At 30.8% G+C, this 19,890-nt stretch overlaps 1 protein-coding gene across 3 annotated transcripts in view; it reads left to right on the top strand.

The window, feature by feature from the left end:
• The window catches only part of LOC118204188 (cGMP-dependent 3',5'-cyclic phosphodiesterase-like), a 157,602-nt gene that overhangs the window by 48,870 nt on the left and 88,842 nt on the right, over positions 1-19,890 (top strand). For all 3 annotated transcript variants that reach the window (XM_085820735.1, XM_085820734.1, XM_085820736.1), the window contains exons 2-5: positions 3,891-3,952; positions 4,047-4,099; positions 15,550-15,624; positions 16,521-16,562. In XM_085820735.1, coding sequence (XP_085676861.1) covers positions 3,891-3,952; positions 4,047-4,099; positions 15,550-15,624; positions 16,521-16,562 — 232 coding nt within the window. The remainder of the gene's footprint in view (positions 1-3,890; positions 3,953-4,046; positions 4,100-15,549; positions 15,625-16,520; positions 16,563-19,890) is intronic.

Here is a 19,890-nt window from a genome sequence, read left to right as displayed (position 1 = left end):
TTTGGAAGAATTCTTCAAGTAAAATATTGTTGTTATTTTTTACAGTGATTTTTATGCATTAGATGCGCTTTATATATAACATGCTTTTCAATTAATTCGCTGTTAAAAAAGTGAAATTTGCAGTATAATTTCTAACATAGTCTCCTCAAAATAACACCTAACTTTTTTTCTGCTAAATAAGTATGAAGAAATCTATATCAGAATGATTGTATTAATATTGGATGCTACTTTGGTAGACGGTTGCACGGTAGACTGTAATTGTGCGAATGAACTTAGATGTTAATCTTTTTATAGTAAGTGCTATCTAAGTAATTAAAATCTAGTTCAATTATTTTAACTTCAATGTTATGATTGAAATTTAACATGTAGCTAATATATTATGTTAGATACAGAAAAAAAGTGAGTTCCTACAATAAAAACATACGCAATGCTGACAGGATACTTTCTTCAGCATCTCATCCTCGACCTTAACAACAAGCGCTTGGCTTTATATGGCCCCTATGTGCTACTTTAAATACCTGTCAAGAAATATAGAACTATTGAAGAATGTAGATTGAGTATATTTTATTGCATTCCTATCCAGTATTTTTAGTAGTTATGTTCTTTACGCTTAAAATCAAATGTGTGGTTTGGAGTGGTTTGGAGTTTGGTTTGGAGATAAGTTCTGAAAGAAAGAATTTAATTACTGTTCTTCATCATTTCATAGTTGTGAAATCATGTAATCTTGATTTCTTTCTTTAAAAAGAAAAGAAAAATACCAGTATTTCATTATCAAATTAATTGAAGGTGTTAAATAGGAAATTCCCAAATTAATATTCATTCTTCCTGCTTAAATATAATGACACCAGTGCATAGCTGTACCTGAGATGAAATAAACTGGTTACCATCTTTGCTGCAACTGACATCATTTTAACTGAAAATTATGAAATATTTTAAGCCATAGAGGCTTACTATTTAATTTGACTATTTAATTATTATTTTGCTTATTATTTTGACTATTTAATTTGTTAATGTAAAAACCAATTTACTTATCTATGAAATATTATTTTCTGTTATAAATGCTAATAATTATATGTTGTGTACTGATTGAAACTGACCCTTGTTGAAGTTGCTAAAGGGGCAGAATATTATTAGTTGACTTTCAACTGTTTTGCAATGTGTAATAATTTGTTTTCTCAACTGTGAGTATGTAAACTGCAAGAAACGTTGGTTGATCTTTACAATATGGTAACTGGTAGTTTGGCGACATTTTGGAGGCGATAAAGGTTCCTACCTGGGACTTTGGTAATAATGTAAGCAGTACTCAGTTCCGATTATGCATTATTTTGTGTGAGGGAAATGAGAGATCATGGGATATGTCATGTGATATTAATGGATGAATTACGGTTCTTTAATCGGAAAAGGGGGGAAATCGGGAAAAAATCTGGAAATTTTGTATTTGGCTTTATTCTGTGTTGTGTGAAACAGTGTTCGTGAATTTTTGGATCCCATGGCCGTAACTAAAGTGAATTCTAAATGGGTATTTAGTGGTATTGAAAAGGGTAGTAATAAATGTTTCTTTAAGGTTGTGCGAGATAGAAATAAAGATGTTATATTAAGTTATTTATTTTACCTGGTACCTTGCTGTGAAATATAAGTATGATTTTAAAGATCCTGAAACAGAAAGAAGAAAAGTTTATCGGACACGTAATCAAGATTCTGAAGAAGATTAGGTAAGTTAGTATTTTTAATTATTTGAGGATATTATTTTTATGCATTGTTCTAAATGTAAGGTGGAAGTAAAGGAATTTGGTATTATTGGGAAAATTGTTATTAGCAATGATTTAGTTTAAAGTAATTAGGATTGTAAGGTAATTTTTATTAATTTAATGTATGTGCTCATTTATATTTTAAGTAGTGTTTTTGAATTTAATTATATTTTAATTAAATGATAGTTATTTTGTGAATTTTATGTTTGTAGGAATTTGGTATACGTTTAAGTTGAAGTAAATGTGCATGGAAATAATTTAAATATTTGATACTAAGTATTTGTAATGCTTGCGGTATGAATTCGTTGGTGACGTGTATAATGTAATAGATGATTTAGAGGTAAAAGTTTTTGGATATTATATTTATTTTATATGTGGAAATGTTCATATTTGGAAAGGGTAAATACTTTTTCACGATCAGGTAATTTCATATATGTTCTTTTTACCGAGTTTAAAGATTGAGAAAATTGTCATGTATTTTCGTGAAATTTTTCTAATTTATGAGAAAAAAGCAGTGTACATGGATATAGTGAAGAGTGTGCGCAATGCCATTTTTGTACAATTCTGGGATGTTTTTTTAAGTAAAAATAAGTCGGCGTGTACATGGTTTATGTGTATGTGTTATTTTGAAAAACGCGTAAGGAGTATGGTATTGTGCACTTTTTCCCAATTTTGCAGTGAATATTTGTCATGATTAAGCAGTTTTGTTAGATAAAATTTCTAGCATAAGTGTAATTCGGCTAGTAGATTGTTGGAAGAAGTGTTCAGTAGATAAAAAGAAAAGAAACATGTCTTTACTTCGTGAAGACAAAATGGCGGCGGGGAAAAAAAAATAGAGGGTTGCTGTAGGAGAGTTGGTCGCCAAATTTTCGCCAAAAAAACGCCAAGTTACCATAATGTAAAGGTCAACCGAAAAGTTTATCGTATGCTTATTGTAAGTATGTATAGATCCCTGAAGATGCACATCGGAGGCTCAAATAGATAAGACGACTGAGTACTGGTAGTTTGACTTTTATTTGAAACGATGTGGACAGACTGATTGCACATGCAATTTTGTGTCTTCTTTTTACCTTTAAAAACTATAATAAAGTAAATAACCTAAGCAGATAGCCCCAACAAATTACTATTTTTTAACCTTTGATGTAAAATGATCTTTTCGTTTTGCAGTTAGCTATAGTGTGCTTTGTCATAATTAAAGTATCTGACCTAATCTAAGATGTTCCAAATGTTATGCATTAGGTTGGTTCTTGGTTAGTATTATGTATATCACATTAGCTTTCATTATATATGCAGGGCCCAACTTAGCCTAATTGGAACCCGGGGCAAAACCTTCTTTGCCCCCACTTCTGCTTCACTACTGAAGTAGTGAAGCAGAAGTATTTATCAGTGAAACAGAACTGCTTTACTACTTCAATAATGCAGAAGTGCTTCACTACTTCAGTAGTGAAGAACAGAACTTTATAGAGATACTTAAATTTTTCACTTCATTATAGATATAACAAGTTTCCAAAATGCAATTTTCTAATTGTTAACTTTTTCATCTAGCTGCAAAAAATTCATATCCTTGCTGACATTAGGGTGGAATTCAGCTAAATTTTTACAATTACGATGGCTTAATTAAGCCAATCACAAGCCTGTATTTTTGTAGAAAACAAATGGACAAATTTGACCATTGTAATTGCGAAAATGTAGCTGAATTTCCGCCCTAGAAAGCCAAGGATTTATGAAATACAGATTTTTTATGCTCATATGATAAATTAATGAAGAAGCTGAAATAAAACTGACGGATTTTACACTGTAGTTATATTTTGTGTTAAAAAAGTTCATTAAAGAAGGAAATGTAAAACAAACTTTCTATTTGAGCTGTAGAGCCATCTCTGATGTGGAGGCCCGGGGCAATTGCCCTATATGCCCCTGCCTTAGTCAGACTCTGTATATATATAATTTAACAGAATAAAGTGCAATTACTGTTATCATGGTACTTCAAAAATTTATATGATTTAAGTGTATGTTATTTTGCATATTTATCTTATAGTATAATAAATGTCAATTTTTGCAATTCTATTTAAAATATGAATTTCATGTAATTTTAAACATTCATTTAGTACTTAGCTAACAACATTTAATGTATTTAAATTGTAGTGAAAAATTTTCTCGTATGAAGATGGATGTTCTGGAGTCTTCAGATTTTCTTAAATTAAGTGGTAAGTAAACTTTAAATCTGTGCTTTAGTGTTATTTTGTATAAAGTAATTTTCATGGCTTTTGAAATTTTGATTTATGTTTTTAATTTTTTTAGAGTCTTTGTATTCCAATTCTTCATATGCGTTGCAACAAGAAGCAAATAAAATTGTAAGTGACTATCTAAAAGAATTACTTATCCATCCAATTTCATGTTTTATTGTGAAATCTTATAGCAATAGACAAATTTTTAAGTTGGATATTTTTAAGAAATAAGGAAGAGAAAAAATTGTTAAAACTCAGTCAAAAAAATAACATGCCCTGTAATCAAAATCTTTTGGTTATAATATGGGGAAGATGTGTTTCAGAATATATTTGTATTGATTTATAAGACAGTCAGCAGTGCTCATTTTATGTAATTATTTCTTTTCAAAGCCTAGTTAATTGCATATAGATTTCAATGCAATATTTTGTATTTTATGTGCGGCTGCTGCTTTGAACTATGCTGAACTTACAAGCTGTTTGTTAACAAATAAAAAGTAATATGTCTTAAAGAACTTTTTTAATTACTTGAAATTAAATCTGAAACAAAGAAATGGCAGTATGTATTGTCATTTTTAGATTACCTGTATCTGAGAAGGAGAGGGTATAAATATTTGTAGATATTTTATGAGTTTTAAAATTTAATATTTTGTACCTTTGTACAGCAATTCATATTTTTTTTTTAAATTATGGGCTGTGCATGTAATTCTTGAATAACATTGAGATTTTGTATCCAAAATCCAGTATATTGATCTCAAATTATGAAAACTAAAAGTTATTAGATGTAGAACAGGGGTTCTCGAGCCTTTTTGCTCCATGCATCCTTTTCACCATTGCTAGAAGATCACTCCTCCCACCCTTCCAAAATTTGAAAGATATACAGTCAAAAGTCTTTAATCTGGACATCCATAATCCAAAATGATCTATAATCCAGACCTCAAAGCTACAAACTTTCTGCACATGTGTCAACGCATAATGCGTTGACGCGTGTGCATATGTGTTTACGCATGCGCATAATATCTTTAGGCATGCGCATTTAATGTATAATGGACGGTATAAGCTAAAATTATCTATTTCAGTTAATGTTGCAGATTGCATTGTTCTTTAATCTTCTAATTGGATCCGGCTTATTATTTTTTGCAGACTGTTAGAGCAATTTTATAAAAGTAAGCTTGAACTTTCGATTATATCAAAAAGAATTTACATTTCTGGAGCTGCCAAAGGATCTACAAAGCAAAAGCATGTTTCTATGTCCATCAAGCAAAAAGTGCAATTGCTGCAAAAAATGGATAAAGGCATATTCCCTTGTTTCTCTAACCATTCCGAAATCTGTTTATCAATTTTGCGCTGCTCTGCGGGAATGAGGGGACGTTGAGGCGCGCAATGAACTGGAAGTTGATCTGTCAGCACTATTCTTATCTTCAGGGCAGATGTTTCTATTTTATTTGGTTTATAATTCCTTACTAAATGTAGTATTTCATCTCGATGTACTCCATCTTTGATATGATTTAAATCAAATTCCTCGTCATTATGAGTATCACAAATACACATCAAATAGTTTTCTGGTTGCAATTTTCTAATTTCGACTATGCGCAATGTATGCTTTACGCATGTGCTCGTTGAAAGAAATGTTTAATAAAGTAAAGAAATAAATATTGAGCATTTTTTTTTTGTAAATTTTGAAACCCTTTAGATCATAATTGTTCTTTATTTCATAAATTACGGTTTCATATTTTTAATTTTATAATTTCTGCATGCCATCTTAGCAGATTTAAATTGATTATCTATAATTCAGAAAAAACCAATAATCCGGAATCGCCGAATTCCCAACGAGTCCGGATTAAAGACTTTTGACTGTATACATTTATCTAGCATTAGATAATTTTTTTTAACATTCCCTGACACTGAAATCCCCTCATGTTTGATATATATATTTTTTGGTACTTATGTATTATCTTATCGACTGTAAAAGTTGACAGAGATTCTGCCAAAGTCATGCCAATCATTTCTCCAGAATTCTGAAGGAACTGATGCCTCTTTCTTTATTAAACAATCAGTATTTAACCTGCTTCATTTTTGCACTTCGTTAAAACGTTTTTGTCAATTTCTACTATATTATTAGGCCATCTGATTTTATCAGAAGTTTTGTTTAAAGGTTGTGAGTGGAGACTTCCAGCAGGTAATTGTTCCAGTATATTATTGTTTTATCAGCCATATTCAATTGACCATATCATTTTTTATGGGAGGATACCATGACTTTGGAAACAATCTACTGCTCGCTGTTCTGTAGAACACAAGTCCCAAATTTAAATATTTTTTTTTTCAAAATAATAATAAAAAATTACTAGTGTAACAGTTAATTTATATAGTTGTTCCTAACAACTAAATGTGGCTACATACAAAAGTGCAGATCTTAATGAATGTATTGTTAAGTTGGACTTATCCATGATTGGTGCTAAATCATTCTGCTTGGCTGGTCCCAGGGCCGATGGGATAATATGAAAGTAGCAAAATTTTTTTTTTCAATCCTCTTGAAAGTTAACTCTTGAAAGTTAAGTTTAACTCTTGAAAGTTAAGCATTTATTTGAAATTACAGATAAACATGCCAGTAATTTAGGGTAGAAATTTAGGAAAATTTAGGGTAAAGAAATTGCCCTAAGTATACTACGGAGTGTAAAAAGAAGGAAAGACTACACTCGTACATTCAATTCTCACACACAGTTCAAATCTACTTTTTTGGAATTGAGCTAGCAATTCGGGCCTTGCTAAGTGGCAATATATAGCACAAACTTGAGTTTCTTCAGAATTTGGCTAACATTTTTCAAATTATATATGCCATAAAATTTTCAAGGTAATGCTTTTGAATCGATTGAGAAAAATTTACCCATTTGATATATTCTGTAATATGTGACATTTTGAGAATCTGTTATTATCTAAAAAGTCAGAAATATATTTTCACGTATACTGGTCACCCAAAATAACAAAGAGCATTTTCTTTAAAATGTTTCATTTAGTTCTATTAGCATTTGCTAATGCAACAAATGTTAAGCTATATTTAGTATTATAGTAAAAAAATTAAAAGACATAAACAATTATTTATTTTGACTGTTAATATTTTTATCCCAAAGGGCATAAGCCAAGAAGGGCTATTAATTTCATTTTGGCATTTTTGGCATTTCATATTGTTGCCACCAATATTATTGTCCTGTGTTATATTTAAAGAAATTAAATAATGAAGAATCTGCATAAATGTATCCATGTTTCTCGCATTGTGATGAACAATGTTACCTAGAGCCATCAATTTTCAATAACGTAATCTTCCACTCGAAGCCACTGGAATTAGGGCTTCCAATTAATCCAAATTAGGCCACTGGAAGCATTAATTTGGAATTTGTTTTATTATCTATTTCAGATTTTGTAAAAATTTCAACGAATTTTTGATTAGCAAACTCGATAATTTCAAAGCGAGCAGTGGCAAGACTATGGCGAGGGGGGACATTTTTATCCCCAGTGCCGGAAATTCTCCAGACATGCTCTTTTTAAATCATGTTGTGATACTGCTGTTGAATTGAATTTTATGGTTTAAGGTGCAAAGAATATAATATTTAATAACTATAGGTAACGCACAAAACATTTTTAAAAATGCCTCTTTGGTTGTGATATAAAGTCTGAAAACTTTCAGATTTTTTTTATAATTTTTGTTTCTATCTTTGTTGCTTCAAAATGTACACACATTAAAATATACAGTACAAAGTCTGAAATCCGGACTTGTCGGGACTTTGTCAAGAACATTACCCTGAGTATACTACAGAGTGTAAAGAAGATCTAATATCCAGAAAATTTCTAAATCCGGCTATTCTGGATTTGGGAATTTTCCGGATATTAAATCATCAGTTTAAATATAGTAAGATAGCATGTAGAAATTATGAAATTAAAAATATGAAGTCGCTATTTATGAAATAATGAAGTATTTATGATCTAAAGGGTATCAAAATTTATAAAAAAGCTTAATATTTATTTGTTTACCTTATTAAACATTTCTTTCAATGTAAGTTGTTTAAGTTGCTTCATTTTTTGTGATAATAATTTCTTTTTAATTCTGTAGACAGACATATTCTCTTGTTCAGTTTCATTGTTGAAGTCTTGTAACTGCTGTTTTGGGAATTCTGAGTAACTTGTCAATTGAAATTTTCTCGGTTTCATTAACTTCTCTGTCACTTTCTTCACTAAAGATAGAGGTATTTTATGGATCTAGAACTATACAACAAATTTTGCCATTCATTAATTAATTGATGATTGAGAAGCATTGTCATGACAATGAAAAACTTCTTTTATATCATCTTCATTTATTACAGCATCTCCACATTTCTTTACAAAATCCATTAATTGGAAAATTTCACCTTTGTTTTGCAATATCCGAAAACTTTAAAAATTGGCGGCTATTATTGTAAAATTTAGCTATCCTTCGCTATACATATTTGACTATGCATCATGGGCTTGGCGACTAACAAGTTGTTCCATTAAATTTTATCTTGCTTCTATCGTGCAGAGACTATAATATAATTAAGCCTTAATTGTATTAGTTTAGTTATTTATTATACTTATGTCTATTTCTTGCACATGCTTAAGGCTTATCAGAGATCTGAGTAAATAAATTCTCACATATACCTAAGTCTTATTGAGGGCCGGCACAAGATGTCATATTTTGATAAACTTGCGGTGATGAAAGGAAAGTATAATAAGTAATGATTTGCCAGGTTGGCCTCAGATCAATGATGTATCTATGTGGAATGTTTCAGTTTGAGATATGTGTCAAGCAGATACGCAGCAACGGAGCCAACTTACTGATCATACAAATTTATGCTGAAATGATTGTTTCTTCAACAAGAAGATATTTTATTTAGTGTTGAAGTGAAATTAATAATTGGGACTCTCCAGAGGTTTTATTATGTGCGGAGGGGGATCAAATGCACATGCGTAAAGCCTACGAGAAAAAATTTTGTTAGTGATTTTGAGGTCCAGATTTTAGATCATTCCAGATAATGGACGTCCGGATTTCGGACTTTGTACTGTATATGTATTAATTTGTGCCTTTTAAACATATATTAATAATATATATATGTATGTATTAATTTGTTCATTTCTTTTGTAGTTTAACACTCTTGGTTGATATATATTCTACATATTTTATCCCTTTTTTTTAAATTCATTTCACACCATTTTGTTTAACATTAGTAGTATTTATTTAGTTAGTAAATATTCTTAAATTTTTTTAATCTGTATTACTAAATCAATCAAATTGCAGCTATCAAATGGCACCTTAAATCTGGCTTGTGGTATTACAAATGGTAGTTGTATTTTTGAAATATAATTCTGACTTGAAACAGAAATTGTGCTACAACATGAAGTAATTTTATTTTTCAGATAATATTACATGCATAGTAATTTTACTCAATTTCAAACAATATGCCATTTTTAAGACTTACTTCTGCAATAAAACTACTTTTGGAACAGATAAGAACTATCAGATCAGGAGAAAAGATGAACACATTAGAAACATTCTGTGTTGATAATGTACCTCATATCTCATTACTGAATTTCATTGCAAATACATTCGGTCATAACTTGCTCAAAAGCAGAACATATCTGAAAGAAGCAGAACATATCTCATGATCTAGTGGCCATTTAATGGATTACTTAAATCATTTAGGATTAGGTTTTGTTTCCATCTATTAGTTATGACATTGGGGACACAATCATAATTTTATACAAAAGCTTAGTAAGTTTACAGCTTATTTTAAATAATTTCACATATTGATTTACACTTTCTCAGTGAAGAGTTTTGTCCCATCTTGTTTCATTTAGAGTTTATAGTAAATATTTGCTAATTATCTTTGTTTCTAGCTCTCTTTGTTTGTGCTAATTCTATGTGTCATTTTGCATTTAAATGAAAAGCTTTACACTTTCTTATTAAAGTAGGTGTGTCTTCTTTCTTTTTCAAGTTGTGAATTAGAATCCAAAAAATACATTTGGAATTCAGAAGAAAGCAAATTGCAAAGGTTTAATATTTGTGCACCTTAGGAACATATTTTCCTAAATAAAGTGCAAGAGTAACGAGAATGATTTTTGTATATTTTTAAACACTTCTGTAGTTGTAAAATGCAATTTCTTCATAAAGTTGCTTGAAACTTTTTTTTCTATTTTATAATGGTTTTATTGCTTACCATATTATAGTTATATACAGTCAAAAGTCGTTAATTCGGACACTCATAATCCGGACCTCAAAACTAAAAACTTTCTGCACATGCGCCGTGTTGACACATGCACATAGGCGTTTACGCGTGCGCGTAAGACCTTTACAACTGCGCATATGCGTGTGCGCAAGCGCAGAATACGTTTTCACGTGCGCGTGTTATGTATAACGGGCGGTATAAGCTAAAATTATCTAATTATCTATTTCAGTTAATGTTGCAGATTGCGTTGTTCCTTAATCTTCGATTTAGATCCGGCTTATTATTTTTTGCAGACTGTAAGAGCAATTTTATAAAAGTAAACTTGAACTTTATGATTATGTCAAATAGAATTTCCCATGCTGGAGCTTCCAAAGGATCTACGAAATGAAAGTATGTTTCGATCAAACAAAAGTGGAATTGCTGCAAAAAAATGGATAAAGATATGAAGAAGGTGACAGAGAGGTTAGTGAAATCGAAAAAATTTTGATTGACTAGTTAGTCGGTATTCTCAGCACAGCTATTACGGGACTTGAACAGTGGAACTTTGTAACTGAACAAGAAATTATGTCTGTTTATAGAATTAAAGAGAAAGTATTATCACATAAAACAAAGCAACTTAAACAACTTACATTGAAAGAAATGTTTAATAAAGTAAACAAATAAATATTAAGCTTTTTTTTTTTTTTTTTTTTTTTTTGTAAATTTTGATATTCTTTAGATCATAATTGTTCTTTATTTCATAAATTACGATTTCATATTTTTAATTTTAGAATTTCTGCATGCCATCTTACGAGATTTCAACTGATGATCTATAATCCGGAAAAATCGATAATCTGGAATCGCCGAAGTCCCGACGAGTCCGAATTAACGACTTTTGACTGTAATTAGTTGTGAATAGCCCATCTCCATATGGCTTTTCAGTTTTTTTTAAATTCCAACATTCTGGTATAAAATTTCTCCCATCACTGTAGTTTTTTTAAGATTTGCTTCATGATGTGAGTGCATTCTTGACACAAACCTAGTTTTCCATTGAAAATTATCTAGTAATTCATTGTGTCTGAACCATATTGTCTTTTTATACAATGACATATTGTGTGTCGGTGAATAGGAATATTTTAAAAATACCATAAGCATTGCAAAATTTTAAAATGGCTTATGGAAATTTTAGTTTGATGTCAGTACTGTGATGGTGTCATTTTTGTCTGTTAAGTGTCAGAGGTGGAAGTTTCTGCCATCTGGTATTAAACTGTGGATTTTTTGATTTCATAGGCAAGTACAGTCAAAAGTCGTTAATTCGGACACCCATAATCCGAAATGATCTATAATCCGGACCTCAAAGCTTCAAACTTTCTGCGCATGCGTCGGGTTGACGCATGTGCGTAAGGCCTTTACAGCTGAGAATATGCTTGTGCGCGTGCGCAAAATACGTTTACGAGTGCGCTTTTAATGTATAACGGACGGTGTAAGCTAAGCTAAAATTACTTAATTATCTATTTCAATTAATGTTGCAGATTGCGTTGTTCCTTAATCTTCGAATTAGATCCGGCTTATTATTTTTTGCAGACTGTTAAAGCAATTTATTAAAAGTAAGCTTGAACTTTTGATTATGTCAAATAGAATTTCTAATATATATTTATTAATATGTAAATGATCTACAAAGCGAAAGTATGTTTCGAAGCTCATTAAACAAAAAGTGGAATTGCTACAAAAAATGGATAAAGACATATCCTTTGTTTATCTAAACTTTAACGTTTGTTTATCTAAACTTTAACGTTTGTTTATCTAAACTTTGTTTATCTTTGCGCAATGAATTGGAAGTTGATGTCAGTCTATCCTTGGATGTCAGTCTTCTATTGGAAGTTGATGTCTGTCAGCACTATCCTTATCTTCAGTGCAGATGTTTTTATTTTATTTGGCTTATAATACCTTATTAAATGTAGTATTTCATCTCGATGTACTCCATCTTTGATATGATTTAAATCAAATTCCTCGTCATTATAATTCGCTTCCGATAGCGAAGAAAGTAATAGAGGTTATTGAAAACAAAAAAATTTCAATTGACAAATTAGTCGGTATTCTCGACACAGCAATTATAGGACTTGAACAGCGGAACTTTGTAACTGAACAAGAAACTATGTCTGTTTAAAGAATTAAAGAGAATGTATTATCACATATAAAATGAAGCAACTTAAACAACTTACATTGAAAGAAATGTTTAATAAAGTAAACAAATAAATATTAAGCTTTTTTTTGTAAATTTTGATACCCTTTAGATCATAATTGTTCTTTATTTCATAAATTACGGTTTCATATTTTTAATTTTATAATTTCTGCATGCCATCTTACCAGATTTAAACTGATGATCTATAATTCAGAAAAAACCAATAATCCGGAATCGCCGAAGTCCCGACGAGTCCGGATTAACGACTTTCGACTGTACTATAATGTCGAGACCTTAAGTTCCTTGGAATCTGAGCATCAGTTATGTCTTTTCTGTTTGTAGTTAGGCTGCATTCAGGCGGCAACATAAATGTCACAGAGGCATAGTCACAAGGAATAAAATGCAGTGACGGAAATTCCAGTCACACGTGCAACACAGGGTTTAAGCTGCCTCCACTTAGAGAAGCTAAATTTGCACATGTATTGGATGTGTCTACATCTTTCCTGCTCTGTTTTTCCATTCTGGTTTCACATGTTTGCTCTGATTGGTCAATGCTTATCCCAAATCGTCATAAAAATGAAAATTTCAAACTTTATGCCAAGAGCCCTAAAGCAGACTTTGTGACATAGCACAGACTGGTTGCCTGGCAACACAGCTAGACTTAAACTACTTATGCCCTTTATACCATTGTCTGAATGCAGCTTGAGACAACTATGCACTTCTTGCCCAAGGATTGGGCAGGGTGTTCAAAAATACATTGAGTTATTGTGGAATATGAACTATTATTAAAGAAATGACCTTGAACCAAATTACTTTATTTTTGAACTGACTATGGTCTTTCATTTTACTCTGTAATATCTTAACAAGATCACATGTAGGTTAGATACGAGTTCCAGAAATTCATTTAAAGTGAGTTTTGGGCAGCTCTCTTATTTGCTGGCCTCCTCTTTTTTCTGATTTTGTTGAGAACTCTGAAGCCTTTGGCGGTTCTGCATGACTTTATTTGTTCTTTGAACTTTTAGTATTTTTATTTATGTGATTGGATTTTTGTATTTTATATGATTGGATTTTTCTCTTTTATCTTTTGACGCATTATTTTGTGTATTGTATACGTATGTATTAATGTAATGTAGATGTATCATTTTTCCTTTGTATCAGTATTAAGTATTATTTCATTTTTAATATTATTGTATTATTATTAACTTGGTTTATTTTCATTTATAGGCGTATTAACGTATTTATAAGTGTATTCATTTTAACTTTTTTATAATAATAGTACTTTAATATTTTTTCTTTGCTCTCTCCAAACCTAGATGTTATGTTTTTATTGTTGAATTGTATATCTTTGTATTATTAGTTATTTATTTACATATGTAAGCCTCATGGAATACTTTGTGGAACACAAGGAGTTTTGTATTTGTTTCCTTAATAAAAAAATATCTTAAATATTAAATATTTGATTGTAGAATGTTAAACAAGTTATTGTTATGAACATTTTGATTGAAATAAATCCTAGTATTAAGATACAATAACAAAGTAGGCTTATGCTATGACATAGGAGGGTATTTTTCAATAAATATTGGTACTTTACAAAGAGAATACAGTACAAAGTCTGCAATCCGGACGTCCACTATCCAGAATGATCTAAAATCCAGACCTCGAAGCCACAAACATTTTTTTTTCGTTAATGCTTTACGCATGCATGTTTGATTTTCCCTTTCATAATAAAACATGTGGAGATTTTCACTTTTTTGGAAATTCTTTTTTGACGCCAAGATCGGCGCCAGGAAGGCACGATTTCAAGATGGCTGCTACACAAAACCAAAATAAAAAGTCAAACAATTGCACAAACTCTGTGTCCAAGTACACATCGATCTGTTTTCACTTAAAATGACATCCCAGAATTGCACAAACTATGCATTGCACACTGCCTTAAATTTGTCCTGCACAAATTAGGCATTGCACATTGCCTTAAATTTGTCCCTGTACATATCAATCTATTTTCATTTAAAAAAAATCAGGAAGCTGAAACAAAACTATCATGGTAACCAGAAATGAGGTTTCATCATCAAAATTTAAAAAAAAAAAAAAAAAAAAAAAAAAAAAAAAAAAAAAATATTATCACTAATCCAAGGGGCACCCAATTCTACACTAGAGCCCTTCGGAAAGCGCTTTGTAGCAGAATTTATGACCTGTAGAAACTGTACCAGGTGGTATCGAGCGCCTGCCCTAGATAAAGCCTTAAGTATGTGTATGAGTTTATTTATTTAGGACTCAGATTAGTTTTAAGCATGTGCAAGAAATAAACGTAGGTATAGTAAATAACTAAACTAAATACAATTCAGGCTTAATTCAATACGCAATAGGAGCAAGACAAAATTTAGCAAAACAACTTGGGTTTCATCGCCAATCTTGTGATACACAGCCAATAATGTATAACAGATGTTATTAAGCTACGCCAAAATTATATTTACTGATTATAAGGCATTTCAATTAATGTAGCAGACTGCGCTGCTCTCTAGAATCTTCTAATTTGATCCAGCTTATTATTTTTTGCAGACTGTTATTATTACGGCAATTTTATAACTTTCAATATTATTGAACTTTCGGTTATGTTGAAAAGAGTTTCCAATTCTGGAGTTGCCAAAGGATCTACATATCGAAAACATGTTTCGAGGTCCGTTAAGCAAAAAGTGGAATTGCTGCAAAAAATGGATAAAAGCATATCCGTCTTAAAATTATGCAAAGAGTATGGCATTAGAAAGTCCACACAAGAAAAAAGAAAGAGGAACTTTTGAATTTTTTGTGGAAGCATTTTAAACAGCTTATATTGAAAGAAATGTTTAATAAAGTAAACAAATAAATATTAAGCTTTCTTTTTTGTAAATTTTGATACCCTTTATGTTGTAACTGTTCTTTATTTCATAAATTACGATTTCATATTTTTAATTGTATAATTTCTGCATGCCATCTTACCAGATTTAAATTGATGATCTATTATCCTGAAAAATCTCAAATTCGGAATTAATGAGGTCCCAGCCAGTCTGGATTTTGGACTTTGTACTGTATAAGTAATCGTGAGTGTCATGGAATGTTGTTAAGTGTGTATGTATGACATATCTGATGCAAAAATCATAGGATATTCATTGTTTGTTTATAGTTGATTCTGTTTTTTTGATTTGTAGCTAACCAGGAAGGCTTGCGCTGAAAATGCATTGATGTTGTTTGTGTCTGATGATCAAAGAGAATTGATATGTGAGGTGATAACATTTATTCACCTGTATTAATTTATGGTATTACTTGATTTTCATGGCCCCACGATAAACCACCAATTTAAGTATAAAATGGTACTTTCACTTTCGACTTCTGTTTGCTGAATTTACTAAACTGCATGATATTCTAATACTTTTTATTCAATTTAAACATTGTAAAAATGTTGACAATATTAAATTTACTGAGATGTGAGAAAAATGCTGTGTCATTTTCCCGGGAAAAAGCGACATTATTTCGCAGCCGAATATGTATAAATGGCCACAAAATGAAACTATATTAACGAACACAATCAAGAGCATGTAGAGGTGCAATATATAAAGTTGTAAACAAAAAAGAGCATTGGATATGACAACTGGTTTAGTGCTTACATAATACCATTCCTAACAGTGATGCGTTTCATCAGCTGTACGACAGAGGATTTAATGTTTCTTAAGTAGTCTGATAAACAACTCCACATATGTCAAAATAATATGATTGACAGGAGCAGTATTATGAGAGAGGTTTGTTTGTGAGATGTAATTTGACAACCTACTGGACGAGTAAGTGGCCCTGGAAAAATAATCGAAATTCCCAAGAGTTTGTTCATGCAAAAAAAAAAAAAAAAAAAAAAAGACACTGACATGGGCCTTTCACAATTGTGGATAATCTGTGGGTTATGCCTTGAAAGTGGGGAATGCTTTTTCTTTTAGGTACTAAATCGCAAAGTTAGAACACTGTAGGCAATGTGTTTTGGTAACAGGGGCTTAGAAAATCAATTAGTACCTTACTTATTAATATATAATTTATTATACATATGGTATAAAAGTTTTTTTTTGCATATTTATATAATATTTATTATAGGTACTGTTACTGCAAGTACTTAAAGAATATTTTTTACTCTTAGGTTATTGGTGAAAAAATATTAAATGAAGAAATCAGATTCTGTGTGAGTATACAAATATTAGTTTTAAAATATGTGAACAAATCAATGAATATTCTTATTTTTCTGTTCTAAATTTCCTATTCTACTGTTATATATATATATATATATATATATATATGTATATATACAAGGTTATTAGAAATATTTGGCAAAAATGAAAAGGCAGGTAGAGGGGACCAAAATAAGTGCATTTTGTAATGAAATCTGTTTGCAGACATAGCACACTGAGGTGGTACTTGGTATTGTTGAGTGGTAGATAAAAACATTCTGTTGTCATAAATTGTCAATTGTCATTCCACATACAAATTTCGAACAGCTGCATTGCTACCTGAAAGCAGATTTTGCTGACATGCATTTTGTCTATATGACTGCAGACAGATATAGATCAATTGCTCAAAGGAGATCTCTGTGAATCATTATATGTACTTCCTGAGTAGCTGCTCTGCTGACAAAATGCATACTGGTGAATGTAGCAATGCATAGTTTTCGTAATAAGACCTGGGGTAATGAATATTTACTCCAGAAAGCTTTGATTTAACATTTAACAGCAATCTTTACCATCTTTGTGCACATTTCTTTACATGCATTCCATTACAAAATCTGCTAATCTTAGTTCTATCCATCTGCCATCACACTTTCGCCAGATAATTTTTAATCACCCTATTTATGTCTATATTTGCTACCAGTAGTGTATAAAAGCTAGCATTGTATAGAATACTAAGTCATTTTATAGAATATCAAAAACTGGCAGCCTGTGTATGAAATTATTAACCTTTCACACATTTCCTAGACATTCTATAGGGTGCCAAATAACGAATTGACAAAGTATGAAGCACATCTCCAATTCATTTTGAATATCATACAACAAGGCACATGACTTCTAATGCTTACCTCAGGCTCAATATTTGCCATTGTCATTTTACACTTAATTGTTGTTGCTGGTATCTTAAAAAAAAAAAAAAAAAAAAAAAAAAAAAAAAAACCCACATATTTGCAAATTATGAGAGCTCCTGTCACCTCTTAAATTTAGCAGCTGGAAAAGGGTTAGCTTCTTTACCAATAAGTGTGGATGAACACATTTTTGACATTTATTGTCATCTTGAAAAGAGTTATAAAGGAAGGGAAAACTGAAATAATTCTAACAGCTGCATAATATTGAAATAAGAAAAATTTTGAAATGGATATGTACACACTGGTTATCTGATGAAAAATGTTTATCTAGAATCTTCGACCAGTGGAACTCGCTTCTTGCATTTTTTAAGGAATATTTAAATGTTTCTAGAGTTAAGATAAAAGGCTCTTTTAAAAGTTATAAAATACCTGAAATAAATGGAGATGTAGTTACTACTTTCATGGGTAAAAAAGGATGTGAGAAAAATAATTTCTGCACCTCTGATCAATTTTATTTGCAATTCTGAAAATAATACTACAAAATATAAGCATAAAGCTGATACAAAGTTCTTAAAAAAAAAACTGCTCAACAAAGGAACCATTTTCAGATTACTTTTAAGTTTATCTTATGAAGAATGAATATTTATGTTTTAATGAAGCTTTTTGCTTTTTTTTCTACACTCTTTTGCCATCAATTGATGTTCTTAACACAATTCCATAATGGAGAATTCCATGAATTCATGTTTTGTAATCAATGATTAGTTATCTGTTTTATAATATTTTGTCAAAGTTGATAAAACCTATTTTTGTTTCATCTTCCAATTCTGTATTTCATGTGTTTCTGTAATCCGTTTTAAAAATTATTGCGAAAAATCCAAGAAGAAACGTTCTTTGATAAAACGTTTCTTCTTGGATTTTTTGCAATAATTTAAAAACGGATTTTCGTAGTTTTCTTTTTTGGCAAAGAACGTTTCTTCTTAACACGTGTTTCTCAATTTCCTGTAAGCCCACCAGCGGCCGAGCAGTAAAGTCGCTGAACACTGGTAGTTCAGTCCGAGGTTCGAATCCCCCGAACGGGCTGGCTGCATGGGCATTTTCGTGGTTTTCCCCATGTGTAACGTGTATACAAGCCAGTTTCTCTTAGAAAGTCCTCCACGAAGGCATCCCTTCCCTTAGGCAGATATCCCTCAAGGCTTTGCCATAATTACACACACACACAAAATAATTTCCTGTACACATCACGGAGAGGGAAATTTTGGCCGCCAGGTTCCGTCGCCAAATCCCTTGACAAATTTTTTCCTCCGCATTCTAGCGCTGTAATAGCATTTTACTTGTATGGAACCTTTTCTTCTTTACATAGATGTTTTTTGGTTAGAATAATCTCCATGTATGGTACAATGGGATTTGGCGACATGATGATGAGCAGTAAACAGGTCATTTTGTTCTTGGCGACAATTTTCAAAATCGTGCCAAGACCTTACCGTATACTAGAATTTTACCGCAAAATCTTTTTAAATCTCTTTTTTTTTTTCCTTTTTAATAAATACCTTGTCATTTTGCAGTAAAATAAAAAATAGTAATCAGTCATTTAGGCTAACCATGTAATATATAACTATATTCTCTAAAATATCGTTGATTATTCTAATTCAATTTTTAAGTAATTATCTTTATTTTTATGTTATTCGTATAATTTAATGTTGCTTCTTCCCTCTAAATTTATTTATTATTAGTAAATAATGTTTCCATATTTCAGAAAATATTCTCTGGCATAATCCTGAAATTAATTCTAGCAGTATGATGACATACCATCATGAAATTTAATGCACATATTTTTTTCCTTATGTATGCTACGAAACAAATATAAATTACCTCAATTTGTTAAAATAGATTTCTTTCTTTCGTTTAGCTGCAGAATGTCTGCAAAAAAGTCTTATTTTATTCCAGATTGGGAAGATTCTAATCTCAATCTTCAGTGAAGAAAACAACTCTTATTATAATTATATTTGTGTTTTCAAGTGTTAAGGTGCCTTTTAAGAAGATACCTCACACAAATTAAATTTACCTAAAATCTAACCTAACTATTTAGCATTGCGTTGTGATAAGGACCGGATTAGCCTCGTGTTGAACTGGTGATGATCATGAGTAGTAATTAAATAAAACATTAATTTGTTATCCAATGTATATATCTTAAATTTTATTAAGTTTCTTAAGTGGAAAAGTAAGCAAAATTATCAAACAAAGTATACCAAGAATAATTAATAAATGTCTTCTGGGATTTATTGAATAATTAAGTGAATTTGCTACACAATACAAGTAATACCATAATTAATTTACCTCTTAGCACAGCCAACGTACATTACGCGGAGAGACTGGAATTTTCTTGAAAAACACCTGGAAAAGTCAGGGAATTTCATTCTCCTGTTTGAGTGGCAACCCTGTA

The sequence above is a fragment of the Stegodyphus dumicola genome, chromosome 7, assembly GCF_044657685.1.
Source record: "Stegodyphus dumicola isolate Sdum_Otavi_A_Nest chromosome 7, ASM4465768v1".
NCBI lineage: Eukaryota > Metazoa > Arthropoda > Arachnida > Araneae > Eresidae > Stegodyphus > Stegodyphus dumicola.
Note: the sequence above shows the minus strand (reverse complement) of the source record. Positions and strands in the feature narration are given on the sequence as shown.